At 46.7% G+C, this 13,109-nt stretch overlaps 1 protein-coding gene across 1 annotated transcript in view; it reads left to right on the top strand.

Annotated features, from left to right (window-relative positions):
- Positions 1-8,820: 8,820 nt before the first annotated feature.
- The window catches only part of LOC145350623 (ALK tyrosine kinase receptor-like), a 1,029,887-nt gene continuing 1,025,598 nt past the window's right edge, over positions 8,821-13,109 (top strand). The window contains exon 1 of the mRNA XM_080199829.1: positions 8,821-9,475. Within this exon, the coding sequence (XP_080055955.1) occupies positions 8,821-9,475 (655 nt within the window). The remainder of the gene's footprint in view (positions 9,476-13,109) is intronic.

Below are 13,109 nucleotides of genomic sequence, written 5' to 3'. Positions count from 1 at the left end.
ACTTCAGTTCAAGAATTTGAATTCAGTTTAAAGAAACAGAATCAAACTCTGGTATCATTAAAAGTGACCATAAGACTGTTGTAAAAGTCCAGATGGTTCATTCATGTCCTTTAGAGTAAGAAATGTGTCCTTCTCACTCTGTGTGTTTCTAACATTAGACCGATCGTGTTACCTTTTAATTGCATTCAAAAGTGGACTGGTAATCCATTCCAGTTGCACAAAAACAGAATGTTCCACCACCAACCTCTCAGGTTTAAAGATACATTAGTCGATTTCCTACTTCCAGTAAGGCAGGAAAGGGTGAAATCACCATGTTAACTCCAAACCATTGTGTGAGCACACAAGGGTTTTTGTTAAGGCTTGAAGAAGTGACATTTAAAGGGGGCATACTTCTGCCAGCTTTACAATCATGGGATGATGCAGACACTGGGTCAAGGGAAGTGTAAATGCCACTAAGATTCCTACATCACCCTTCAGTTGTCGCGAAGCGTGATGGCTTCACACAACCTGCAACTAAGCTTTGCAATTCAAAGAGGGACACCCACTCTGTGAAAGTTTGAGTGCAGAATAAGGGGAGCTTTGCAATTCATTCCAAGCTATACATGAGAAGCTAAGTGACAGAGAAGTGGGAAGTAAAGTGCAGGAGACAATTTGGTGAATGCAGTTCGGAGATTATTAAAATGGAAAAAAACAAGATTTCATGTTCTTTAAAGATCATTTCTCTGGACATGTGCAACTTAACATATTGATTAGATGAATTGTGAGAATGTGAGATTTTTATTACTGTAGAAAGGTATTGCTGGATTTGTTGTGAGGATTGATCAGCAATTAGGAAAGATTTTTGTTCTATGCAATTGTTTAATTGGAAATAACTGGCAGCAAGCTGTTACCTCATGTCCCTACCTGTATGCTGCTAAGCCTCTTGCATCACCTCCTCCCCCAACAATGCAATGTAAGTGGAAAGTTTTAAAGTTTAAAGTTTAGTTGTTAGTATCACAAGTAGGATTACAGTAACACTGTAATGAAGTTACTGTGAAAATCCCCTAGTTGCCACACTCTGGCACCTGTTTGGGTACACTGAAGGAGAATTTAGTATGGCTTATGCACCTAACCAGCACATTTTTCAGACTGTGGGAGGAAATCAGAGCACCCGAAGGAAACCCATGCAGACACAGACAGAGCATGCAAACTCCATACCAATGATGGCCCAAGTTGGGAATCAAAACTTGATCCCTGGAGCTGTAGCAGCAGTGCTAACCACTGTGCCGTCCATTATTAATGGTATTATTTTATTTAAATTCTTTTTGTTGGCCTTTTGACATTAGCTGTTGTTCTATAATATCGTATAGTATGAGAAGTTGCAAGAGTTGAAAAATCTAGACCTGGTCCCCAAAGTGCAGCAACTTTTAGCAAAAGCTGGGAGTTTTACATATCTGTAGCTCAACTGATTCTTAAGGATACAAATAACCCTGAAATACAAGGGCAGTGTATTTTTTGAAACAAGCTCAACCTTATTGTATCTGCACTGCTGGTATATTTGATGATCTTGCACAATTGGGTTAGCCATCTATCAACATCCATCTAGTGCTTTGAAAGGTTTGTCATGGCACTAATTAATTCTGGACTCCCAGATTGCTTGGATCCACTAACGTTTGCCTGCCACCACAACAGATCCACAGCAGACATCTACCTGGCCCTGCACTCAGTCCTGGAACACTTAGATAACACCTAGATAACCCATGTCAGACTCCTATTTATCGACTACAGATAAGCCTTCAATGCCATTATTCCTACCAAACTCATCTCCAAACTCCATGGCGTGTGACTCGGCTCCTTCCTCTGCGACTGGATCCTAGACTTCGTAACCCACAGACCGCAATCAATAAGGATAGGCAACAACATCTCCTCCATGAACATCCTCAACACCAGTGCCCCACAAGGCTGTGTACTCAGCCCCTTACTATATTCCTTATACATCTCTGACTGTGTGGCCAGATTCCCCTCACTGTAGTGGGTCGGACCTCAAACAATGACAACACGGAATACAGGAAAAGAATAGAGAATCTGGTGAATTGATGTGATGACAATAAAGTTCTCTCAATGTCAACAAAACAAAAGAGGTTGTCATCGATTTCAGGAAGCATCGTGGAGAACATGCCCCTGTCTACATCAATGGGGATGAAGTAGTTTGAGACCTTCAAGTTTTTAGATGTCCAGATCACCAACAACATGTCCTGGTCCCCCCATGCCAACACTATAGTTAACAAAGCTCAACAACGCCTCTATTTTCTCAGAAGACTAAAGAAATTTGGAATGTCCGCTATGATTCTCACCAACTTTTACAGATGCACCATAGGAAGGATTCTTTCTGGTTATATTACAGCTTGGTATGGCTCTTGTTCTGTCCAATGCTGCACAAAACTACAACGGTTCATGAATGAAGCCCAGTCCATCACTCAAGCCAGCCTCCCATTCATTGACTCTGTCTACACTTCCTGCTGCCTCAGAAAAGCAGCCAGCATAATTAAAGACCCCACGCACCCCGGACATTCTCTTTTCTTCTGTCAGGAAAAGTCTGAGGACACATCCCAACCAACTTAAGAACATTATATCCCCTGCTGCCACCAGACTTTTGAATGGACCTACCTCACATTAAGTTGACCTTTCTCTACACCCTAGCTATAACTGTAACACTACATTCTGCACTCTCTCCTTCTCTATGAATGGTATGTTTTGTCTATACTGCGCAAGAAACAACACTTTTCACTATAATAATAAATCAAATCAAATCATAGCTGATTCATAGTGCAATCTATCCTCAAAGCTATCTGTTACCCTGAGATTGTCCTGGAAAGCAAAAATCACACTCCCACCTCATTTTCTTGGCTACCTTTTAATCCCTCCAGTATTCCCTGTCTTCTCTACTGTCAGCTACTACAGCAAGTGCAAAGGGCTTGTGGGTTTGCCATTAAGGTTAAGATGATCTCTAACTGCTGCTTACCCCTCCTTTCTCACACAACCAAACCATCTCCCTAGCTTCTCCCAACACTGCACCCCACCCCACTTTCCCAGCTCTCCTATCCTCAACCTGCATCTTCTCCAAAACCCCTAAATCCTGCTATCTACCGCCGCCCCCCATGGCCAACAAGCAGCTGACCACATAATCTCCCTCTTGTGTGGCTCCCATGCTCGCTGATGTTGTAGGTAGCTCCCCTCTCCAAAACTTTTCTTCTTTCCCATAGCATGTTTTCAGTACAAGTGCGAGATTTAACGACTCTCATTCTGACGGAGGCACATTGGTTAACACTGCTGCGTAACATGGTCAGGGACTTGGGTTCAATTCTGGCCTTGGCTGACTGTATATTCTCCTCGTATCTCCGTGGGTTTCCTCCAGGTGCTCTGGTTTCCTCCCACAGTCCAAAGACGTGCAGGTTAGGTGAATTGGTCATGCTCAATAACATACCATAGGATTTCTTCACCACACTCTCCACTTGCACTGCCACCTTCAAAGACTTGTGCACTTGCACCCCCAGGTCTCGCTGTGATTCTGTACTCCTTACGGGCTTACCCTTTATCATATAACTTCCCCCTACATTATTCTGGCCAAAATGCATCACCTCACATTTATCCGGATTAAACTCCATTTGCCACGTATCTGCCCAATCAACCAGCCTATCAATATCCCCCTGTATTGCCAGACACTGCTCCTCACTGCCCGCCAATCCAGCCATCTTGGTGTCATCAGCAAATTTGCTGATCACACCACCTACTCCCTCTTCCAAATCATTTATATACACTACAAAGAGAAGAGGTCCGAGTACCGAGCCCTGCGGCACACCACTAGTGACAGACCTCCAGCTAGAAAAAGACCCCTCCACTACTACTCTCTGACTCCTCTTTGCAAGCCAGTTCTCTACCCATCTAGATACCTGACCACATATCCCATGAGCTTTAATCTTCTGTACCAACCTACCATGAGGGACTTTGTCAGACGCCTCACTGAAATCCATATAGACAACATCAACGGCTCGTCCTTCATCAACCGTTTTTGTCACCTCATAAGAACATAAGAACATAAGAAATAGGAGCAGGAGTAGGCCATCTAGCCCTTCGAGCCTGCCCCGCCATTCAATAAGATCATGGCTGATCTGTTGTAGCTCAGTTCCACTTTCCCGCCCTCTCCCCATAACCCTTAATCCCCTCTCTTATCAAGAACCCATCAACCCGCTTCTTAAAATTATTTAGCGAGGCAGCCTCCACCACTTCAACGGGCAGAGAATTCCAGAGATTCACCACCCTTTGAGTGAAGAAGTTCCTCCTCAACTCCGTTCTAAACCGCCTCCCCTTTATCTTGAGGCTGTGCCCCCTAGTCCTACTGTCTTTTTTGAGTGGGAAGAGTCTCTCCACCTCTCACCTCCTCAAAGAATTCTACCAGATTCGTAAGGCAAGACTTCCCCTTGACAAAGCTATGCTGCGTATCCTTAATCAAATCGCAACTCTCCAAGTGCGCATACATCCTATCCCTAAGAATCCTCTCCTTCAACTTACCTACCACTGACGTTAAGCTCACCGGCCTATAGTTACCCGGGCTATCCCTCCTACCCTTTTTAAACAACGGTACCACGTTTGCTATCCTCCAGTCCTCTGGGACCTCACCTGTGTCCGAAGAAGAGACAAAGATTCGCATCAGAGGCCCAGAAATCTCATCCCTCACCTCTCTAAACAGCCTAGGATAAATGCAGTCAGGCCCTGGAGATTTATCGGTTTTAATGCCCTCTAAAAGCCCTAACACCTCTTCCCTCGTAATCGGTAGATCTTTCAATTGGTCTACTGCTCCCTCAATGACCGTACCAGACATCAAGCCCCTCTCCTTCGTGAATACCAACGCAAAGTATTCATTCAGGATCTCCCCCATTCCCTCTGCCTCTAAGCACAATTCCCCATGTCTGTCCCTGAGAGGACCGATTTTACCCCTAGCCACCCTTTTGTTCTTAAGATAGGAGTAAAACGCCTTTGGATTCTCCTTAACCCTACCTGCCAAAGCCATCTCATGCCCCCTCTTTGCTCTCCTAACTCCCCGTTTGAGATCCCTCCTACTCTCTCTGTATTCCTCTGACGCTCTCTCCGTTCCCAGCTGCTTAGACCTGACATACGCCTCTTGTTTCTTCCTAACCAGGTCTTCTATATCTCTAGTAATCCACGGTTCCCTAATCCTACCTTTCCCATCCTTTCTCCTAACTGGCACATGCCTTTCCTGCACCCTTTGCAGTTTTCCCTTGAAAGACTCCCACATGCCTAACATGGTCTTGCCTTCCAACAGCCTATCCCAGTCTGTATCCCTAAGCTCCTGCCTAATCTGGCTGTATCGAGCCTTCCCCCAATTTAGCACCCTCCCCTTAGGACAGCTCTCGTCTTTTTCCGTTCGTATCCTAAAGTAGACGGAGTTGTGGTCGCTATCAGCCACATGTTCACCTACTGCAACCTCAACCACCTGACCCGGCTCATTTCCCAGAACTAAATCCAGTATCGCCCCCCTCTCTAGTCGGGCTATCTACATACTGTTGCAAGGATCCTTCCAATACACATCTTACAAATTCCTCCCCATCAGACCCCCCAGCTCTAGGCACCTTCCAATCCACCCCAGGGGGATTAAAATCTCCCACTACAACAACCCTATTCTTCCTACACTTATCTAAAATGTCCCTACATATACCCTCTTCCACTGCCCGCGGGCTATTGGGCGGCCTATAGTACACTCCTGGCATAGCATTCTCCCCGTGCTTGCGTGGGTTTTCTCCGGGTGCTCTGGTTTCCTCCCACACCCCAAAGATGTGCTGTTAGGCTGATTGGCGGGAATAAATTGTCCCTAAATCAGTTTCCCTCAATCTGGATGGCCATAAAACATTAGACAGGGGTTGTGGGTAGAGAGGTGGACTGGTGGTGTTGAGATGGTGGCACAGCCTCATTGGGCTGAAGGGCCTGTTTCCCAGGCTGATTTTGTTCTTTGTTCTTTGTTCAACTGCCCCTTAGGGTAGGATTTTCCAGCCACACTCACCCCAAGACTGGAAAATCCTGACTGAGGTCAACGAACCTTTGCATGGTCCATGTCCCACCCACGACTATACCCGCGGAGGATAGGATGGGAAAATTCCACCTTAGTGTCAGGGGAATTAGCAGGGTAAATATGTAGGATGATGGGGATAGGGCTTGGGTGAAATTGTTGTCAGTGCAGGCTTGATGGGCCAAATGGCCTCCTTCTGCACTGTAGCGATTTTATGACACAGCCAAGAACATCACCAGGCCGAACAAAAACGCAACATTGGAGTATGTGTAGCAGCCCACATGATAGTGAAGGATTTTTTAAATTCATTTGCAGGACATGGGCATCGCTGGCTGGCCAGCACTTTTTGCCCATCTTTGTTTTTGAGGTGGTGGCAAGCTGCCTTTTTGAATCGCTTCAGTCCACGTTCTGGGGGTTGACCCGTTAGGGAGGGAATTCCAGGATTTTGACCCAGCGACTGTGAAGAAACGGCGATATATTTCCAAATCAGGATGGTGACTGGCTTGGAGGGAATCTTGCAGGTGTTCCCATGTATCTGCTGCCCTTGTCCTTTGAGATGGAAGTGGTCCTGTGTTTGGAAGGTGCTGTCTCAGGATCTTTGGTGAATTGCTGCAGTGCATCTTGTAGATGGTACACACTGCTGATGCTCAGCATCCGTGACGGAGGCAATGAATGTTTGCAGATGTGCTGCCAATCAAGTGGGCTGCTTTGTCCTGGACGCTGTCAAGTTTCTTGAATTTTTTGGGGGGATGCACCCATCCAGGCAAGTGGGGAGTATTCCATCACACTTCTGATTTGTGCCTTGTAGATGGTGCAGAAGCTCTGGGGAATCAGGAGGTGAGTTACTTGCCTCCAATCCTGCAAAACTTACAAAACTGATAAACCTTCCGTTTAACTTTTCTCCCAGACACACCTTCACTTCTTATGTAAGTGCTTTCAAACCTTTTGATGTCCAAACCCCATGTGGGTATTATTCATGCACAAACCTGGCCGGTGAGTGTTGGCAACCTCGTTCACTGCGGCGTACAACCTCAGCCAAGTCCTAATCTATCCTCACTCGAGGTCCAGTTCCCTTCCTGTGATTATTCCCCAACCCAATCTTAATCTCAGGCATTTCGTTCAGTTGCAGCACTCCCACCACGCCAGCAATCTCTGAAATCCTGGGTCTTCCCGTATTGTGTGTGCGTGTGAATATTACACACGCAGCGCCATGGAACCCACTGTGTAGACCCTTCCAATCATTCAGGCACGTTTTATTATCGCGGACTCTTAATAAGTAGCGCTGGAAACACGCAGCGTCGAACTGCAAATATACATCTCCCTTTTTTTCCAGATTTTTTTTAAGTAAGTTACATCAGAAAGGCAGACTGCACGGTAAAAAAAATATAAAAAAGTGAGAAAGACTCTACATCAAGGGTAGTGATTAAGTAAATACTTAGCTTGGATTTTGAAAGCATGAAAGATTGTTGGAGCAAGACAAGACTTAAGACTCAATAGATGATATCCAAAAAAAAATCACAATAATCTTGATGAATAAAGGATGAATGGAACAACAACACGCGGAGTGGTCCAGGGGGCGGGGGCAGATTTACCAGTGACATGAACAGTGAGGCCGAACCCATTTAAACCCGTGTGGAACACTTGCTTCATTCACTGAGAGAGAGGGAGGGTGATGTATATATATATATATATATTTAAACTAGAAGATGCCAGTCTCACAGGAAGAGAAGTGAGACATGCCGCCAGTCCGATTTGTCCAGGCAAGGGTGTTTTTTTAAAAAAATGCGAGGAGTCTGGAAATTTGGAGTGGGTGAAATGGGGGAATTTGATTGTAAACTCTTCCAAACACACACACAGAGACGCACACACACACTGTTCCTGCCGCCTCTGACGATGCCAGTCCATTCTTGAATGAGTTTTTATGAATGTTCCTGATTGCTTTTGTTTTCAAACAGCAAACCCCAAAATAACACTTGACATTAGGTTTGGCAATTAGAGAGGCGCATCACATATCTATGGGGGCCACTTTTCAAAAATATATATATGTATAAGTGTATTATTGTGTGTTTTCAAACTGGACCGAGAGGGTTTGACTCAGTCTGGCTGTGTCTATCTATGTGTCTTTGGGGAGACGCTGACGCTATATAGACAAGAATTAAAAGTGTGTAGTAGTGGTGGTGGCGGGGAGTGGGGGGGGGGGGTGAAATTTATTTATTTCTGACCGTGTAGCAGCAGCGGGAGCCTGCCATACACTCACTATACTGTGATATATTTGCACACTCACGTACACACACACACACACAGCAAGAGAGAGAGAGAGAAGGAGCAGCGGACAAGGCAAAGCATTGGAGAGGCGCCGTACAACATGCAAGCTGAACCCCCGACAAACTGCAGCAAACAGAAGGGAAGAGATTGAATTCAACTTCCAAATACAGAGGGGGGAAAACACAGAGAGAGAGAGAGAGAGAGAGGAGGCAAGGAACAGGAGGATACTGAAGGGCAGAGATATATTGGAGAGGGGAACACATTGGATTTGACAAGGAATTGATGCTAAAAAGCAGTTTGCAGAAGATGCGAGCAGGAAGAGACGGCGAGCTGTGATATTTGCAACCAGGAAGATTGATTGACTTCAGATTTTGTTATTTTGGGGATATCCTTCATTCGCACCCCCCCCCCTCTCTCTTTTTTGCTTCTTCTACAGATCTCCGCCTCGCTGCTTCTGCTGTTTTTCCTCTTCTCCTGCCCCGCCACATGGAAGGATGAAGAGTGGGGGGCTGCTGCTGCTGCTCTCACTCTGGCTGCTGGTGGCCGCTCTGCAATGCTCCCGGGCGGAGAGGCAGCGGCAGCAGCGCCGGGGAGGCGGAGGGGGCAGAGCCGGCGAGCCTCGCCCGCAGAGGAAGGCAGCCGAGCCGGGCCAGACGTACACGTCGCGGCTGAAGCGGAAAGGGCTGGCGGTGGACTTCACCTTCTCGCCCCTCTTTCGGAACTACCTGTTGGAATTCTTCGGGCGGCCCCGGGACGCCGACTGCCGCTTGCTGCTGGACTGCGGGGCGCTGGCGTCCTCCCTGGAGCCCTTCCAGCCGGGCAGCCCGCTGCCGGAGAGCGGCTCCCTTCCCTCCGCCCCGCCGCTCGCCAAGAGGCGAGCCAAGAAGCAGTCCAACCAGGTGGTGCTGGAGGTGGGCTCCGGGGAAGCCGCCCGCTGCCACCGCCACGCCGCCCAGCCCGGCTCCCCCTTCCTCCTCTACAACTTGAGCCGCGTCTTCCTGCGCTGGGCAGACTCCACCGAGGGCAGGCTGAGGATCCGACTCATGCCCGAGAGAAAGGCCACCCACACCTACCCCCGGCGGGAGGAGATCATCTCCGCCGCTATCAGAGGCTCCGAAGCCCGGGTCTGGCTCCAAGTCTCCTTCCCAGGTGAGCCCGGCTGCTGCTGAGAGGTCGAGGGTAAAAAGTCTGCCAAGGGGGATTAAGAGTGACAGATAAAGTTGGGCAGGGAGGGAGAGAGAGAGAGAGGTGGTGAGGCAGAGGGGAGGGGGGGGGGGGGAAGGAGAGAAGGGAGAGAGACGAGAGAGGAGACAGAGAGGAAAGAGAGTGGAAACAGTGAGACAGAGAGGGAGAGAGAGAGTAGAAAGAGAGGAGAGAGAGTGGAAACAGAGAGTGGAGAGAGAGAGAGTAGAAACAGAAGAGAGAGAGAGTGGAAACAGAGAGAGGAGAGAGAGTGAAGGGGGAATAGAAAGCGAGGAGAGAGTGGAAACAGAGTGGAGAGAGAGAGTAGAAACAGAAGAGAGAGAGAGTGGAAACAGAGAGAGGAGAGAGAGAGTGAAGAGAGAGCAGAAAGAGAGGAGAGAGTGGAAACAGAGAATGGAGAGAGTAGAAACAGAAGAGAGAGAGAGTGGAAACAGAGAATGGAGAGAGTAGAAACAGAAGAGAGAGAGTGGACAGAGAGTAGAAAGAGAGGAGAGGGAGTGGAAACAGAATGGAGAGAGTAGAAACAGAAGAGAGAGAGTGGAAACAGAGGAGAGGATGGAAACGGAGAGGAGAGATAGCAGAGACAGATAGGAGAGGGTATGGAAACAAAGATGAAGAGAGTGGAAACAGAGTGAGAGAGTTGAAACAGAAAAGGGAGAATGGAAACAGAGGGAGAGGAAAGAGAGAGTGGAAAGACAGGAGAGAGTTGGAACAGAGAGGAAAGAGTGGAAACAGAGAGATGAGAAAGAGATAGGAAAGAGGCGAGAAAGAGACAGAGAGAGAGAATCAGAGAGGAGAAATAAAGAAAAAGGAGAGAGAGGAAAGAGGCAAGAAAGAAAGAGAGACAAGAGAAAAAGAGAGCTATAAGAGAAAAAATGAGTAGAGAGAGGAGTGAACGAGAGAGAAAATCAGTGAATGAGAGAAAATGAGAGTAGAGCGAGGAGTGAATGAGAGAGAGAAGGAAACAGGGGCATTGAGGCACGGATGGTCATATTTAGGGATCGTAATGAGAGCAGGAGTGTGGGATGGCGTGTGTTACAGAGAGGAACGGGACAGACACAGAGTGAGCGACAAGTGGCTAAACCTGAGGCGCAAAGATACACACAGAGAGCTGGAAACAAGTGCTGAAAGAAGTAACAGTGCCGAAATAAAGCAAGCACAGCGATCTGCAGTTTGTAAAAATATTGAAATGTAGAAAATGCACGCAAAGTCAGAAAGCAAACACTGAGGATAGGTGGAGAGATTTCCAACTGCTAGCCAGCCTAAACCAGCATGATTTCACTTTCAGCCAAGTGATTTGGCTGCCTTGTTGGATCAGATTGCAATGTTCAGGGGGAAATGCGCACACCATGGACAGCGACACGTCCCTCCCATTTCCCCAGGTGTCGGCAGGTTGACCCGACAGCTACTGCTGGAGGACTCGTCCAAGGAGACAGGATTCTCGATTTGGAAAAGACGAGTTTTTTTTAAGCAAAAAAACAGTTCTCCCGTGGGGTTAGCTGGATGTGGAGTCTACTCTGTAATAGGGGACCCATTCGATGGTTACAGCTCACTCCTAGAGATCAGGAGGCCTATTGATCTGACAAAATATCCCGCTGACTTCGATAGAGAGTAAAACTGACAGTGCACAAGAACCAATCTTGCACCCGATCGTGACAACTTTCCGGCAGATGGATTTGGTTAAAATTGGCCAATTGGTTAAAATAATGATATGATATATATACCGATTTTGGTGGTTTGACCACGGAATTGGGTTGGGGATTGGAGAACGTGCATTCCCGCCTGAGTGTCCCCCCACCCCCCCCCCCCCCCGCCCCTAAATAATACAGAACATGGACAGAGACGTGTAAGGAGAGCAAGTTAAGAAGATTTCAGGATCAAGTAGCAAAGAGCAACACGATGAAACCAGAAGAGAGAAGTTATTTGTACACTAAGATTCCCCTCCGCCTCTTTAGAAAGGCTGTTGTGTTTTGGTCATGTCCCGTTGACATGGACTGTTTGCCTGCAATGTTCAGTTCATTAGCATTGCTTTAGGTGCAGATTTGTTCGGGTTTGAGGGGCACAGTGTGGTAGGAGTGGAAAACTGAGCGGAATTGAAAGTGATGCAGAAAAAAAAAGCGACTGCCAAAAGTCGGCGACACATTTTGAAAGCTTCAAAAAGTGTTTCAAGATATGAGCAGCTGAAGAACAAAGAAAGGATTGGCAACATGAAAGAGAATGGAAACTTATTTTCCAGGCGTGAATCTACCGTCAATTAATGGAATAGCCCTAAATCCGTTCCTCTGAATGGCTGGATAGAGCTACTTTGCACTACATCACACCAGTCCACAGATGTGCGGATTAGGTGGGTTGGCCGTGTTAAAATTGCCCCATTAGTGTCAGTAGGACCAGCTAAGGTAAATGCATGGGGTTATGGGAATAGGACCTGACTGGGATTGTGGGTGGTACAGACTTGATGGGCTGAATGGCCTTCTTCTGCACTGTCGGATTCTAAGTTATCACATCCCCCCACCCCCCAACCCACATACACACACACCCCACAGGTTAGCATTGATCATGCCTGCAAATACATGGAGCCAAGCTTCAGGCCACAGCTGACAACTGTTGTAACTAAACATTGCAGCCTTTTGTAACGTGGTAGCTGGAGGCATCTTTGCAAAAAGGTGGCATGATACTGCATTTTGTGGAACTGGACCTTGTGACTCCTATTCTAAACAGACAGGTAGACATCTCAAAGTTCACAGGAAAGGTAGCTAGGAATTCCTTCTTTTGAGCACCACCGGCTAGGCCAGTATTTATTGCCTATCCCTAATTGCCCTTGCACAGAGTGATTTGCTAGGCCATTCCTATGGGTTTGGAATCACATGTAGGCCAGATCAAGTAAGGATGGCAGATTTCTTTTCCTAAAGAACATTAGTGAACCAGATGGGTTTTTTTTAAAACAGCATGTCCGTCATTAGACCTTTAATTCCAGAGATTTATTGAATTCAAATTTCACCATCTGCCATGCCAGGTTTCGAACCCAGGTCTCCAGATTACGAGACTAGTAACGAAACCACTGTACCACACCCTCCCTATATAATCAGGTCAATCAGACTTTCTTACCTGCTGAATACCTTAGCATTCCTCCTTTCATGCATGACATTGTGTGATTGGGCTGCTCCTGACCAAGCATACAACATCATGGTTAGTCAGGCATTTGTATATTTTAGTGTTGCCATCAGATCCATTTTCCTTTGGGTCAAGGATACTGATTTATAGGTACCTAGAAGTGGGCATAGAACACTCATCAATCAGCATGACCCTGTCTGGCACAGTAAAACTCCTTACCTCCTCATTTTCTTGACATGTCAGATAAGAGATCAAGGTTAGCATTGAACCAGTTAGATGGATCATAACAGTAGTTGGAAGATTTTATTGAAATAATTGAGAAATTGGTTCTCGAAAACCTGAATGTTAACAAAAGGAAAAGGGATGCAGAAAGCAGTCAAATCATAAATGTGAAGGATTGAATTTATTTACCTGGACCATTACAACAGCTAATTCCCTCATAACTCTGGATATTTTTAATATGGATAAG

Source organism: Carcharhinus amblyrhynchos, chromosome 12, assembly GCF_965287045.1.
Source record: "Carcharhinus amblyrhynchos chromosome 12, sCarAmb.v2.hapA, whole genome shotgun sequence".
Classification (NCBI taxonomy): Eukaryota; Metazoa; Chordata; class Chondrichthyes; order Carcharhiniformes; family Carcharhinidae; genus Carcharhinus; species Carcharhinus amblyrhynchos.
This window is presented reverse-complemented; position numbering and strand designations above follow the sequence as displayed.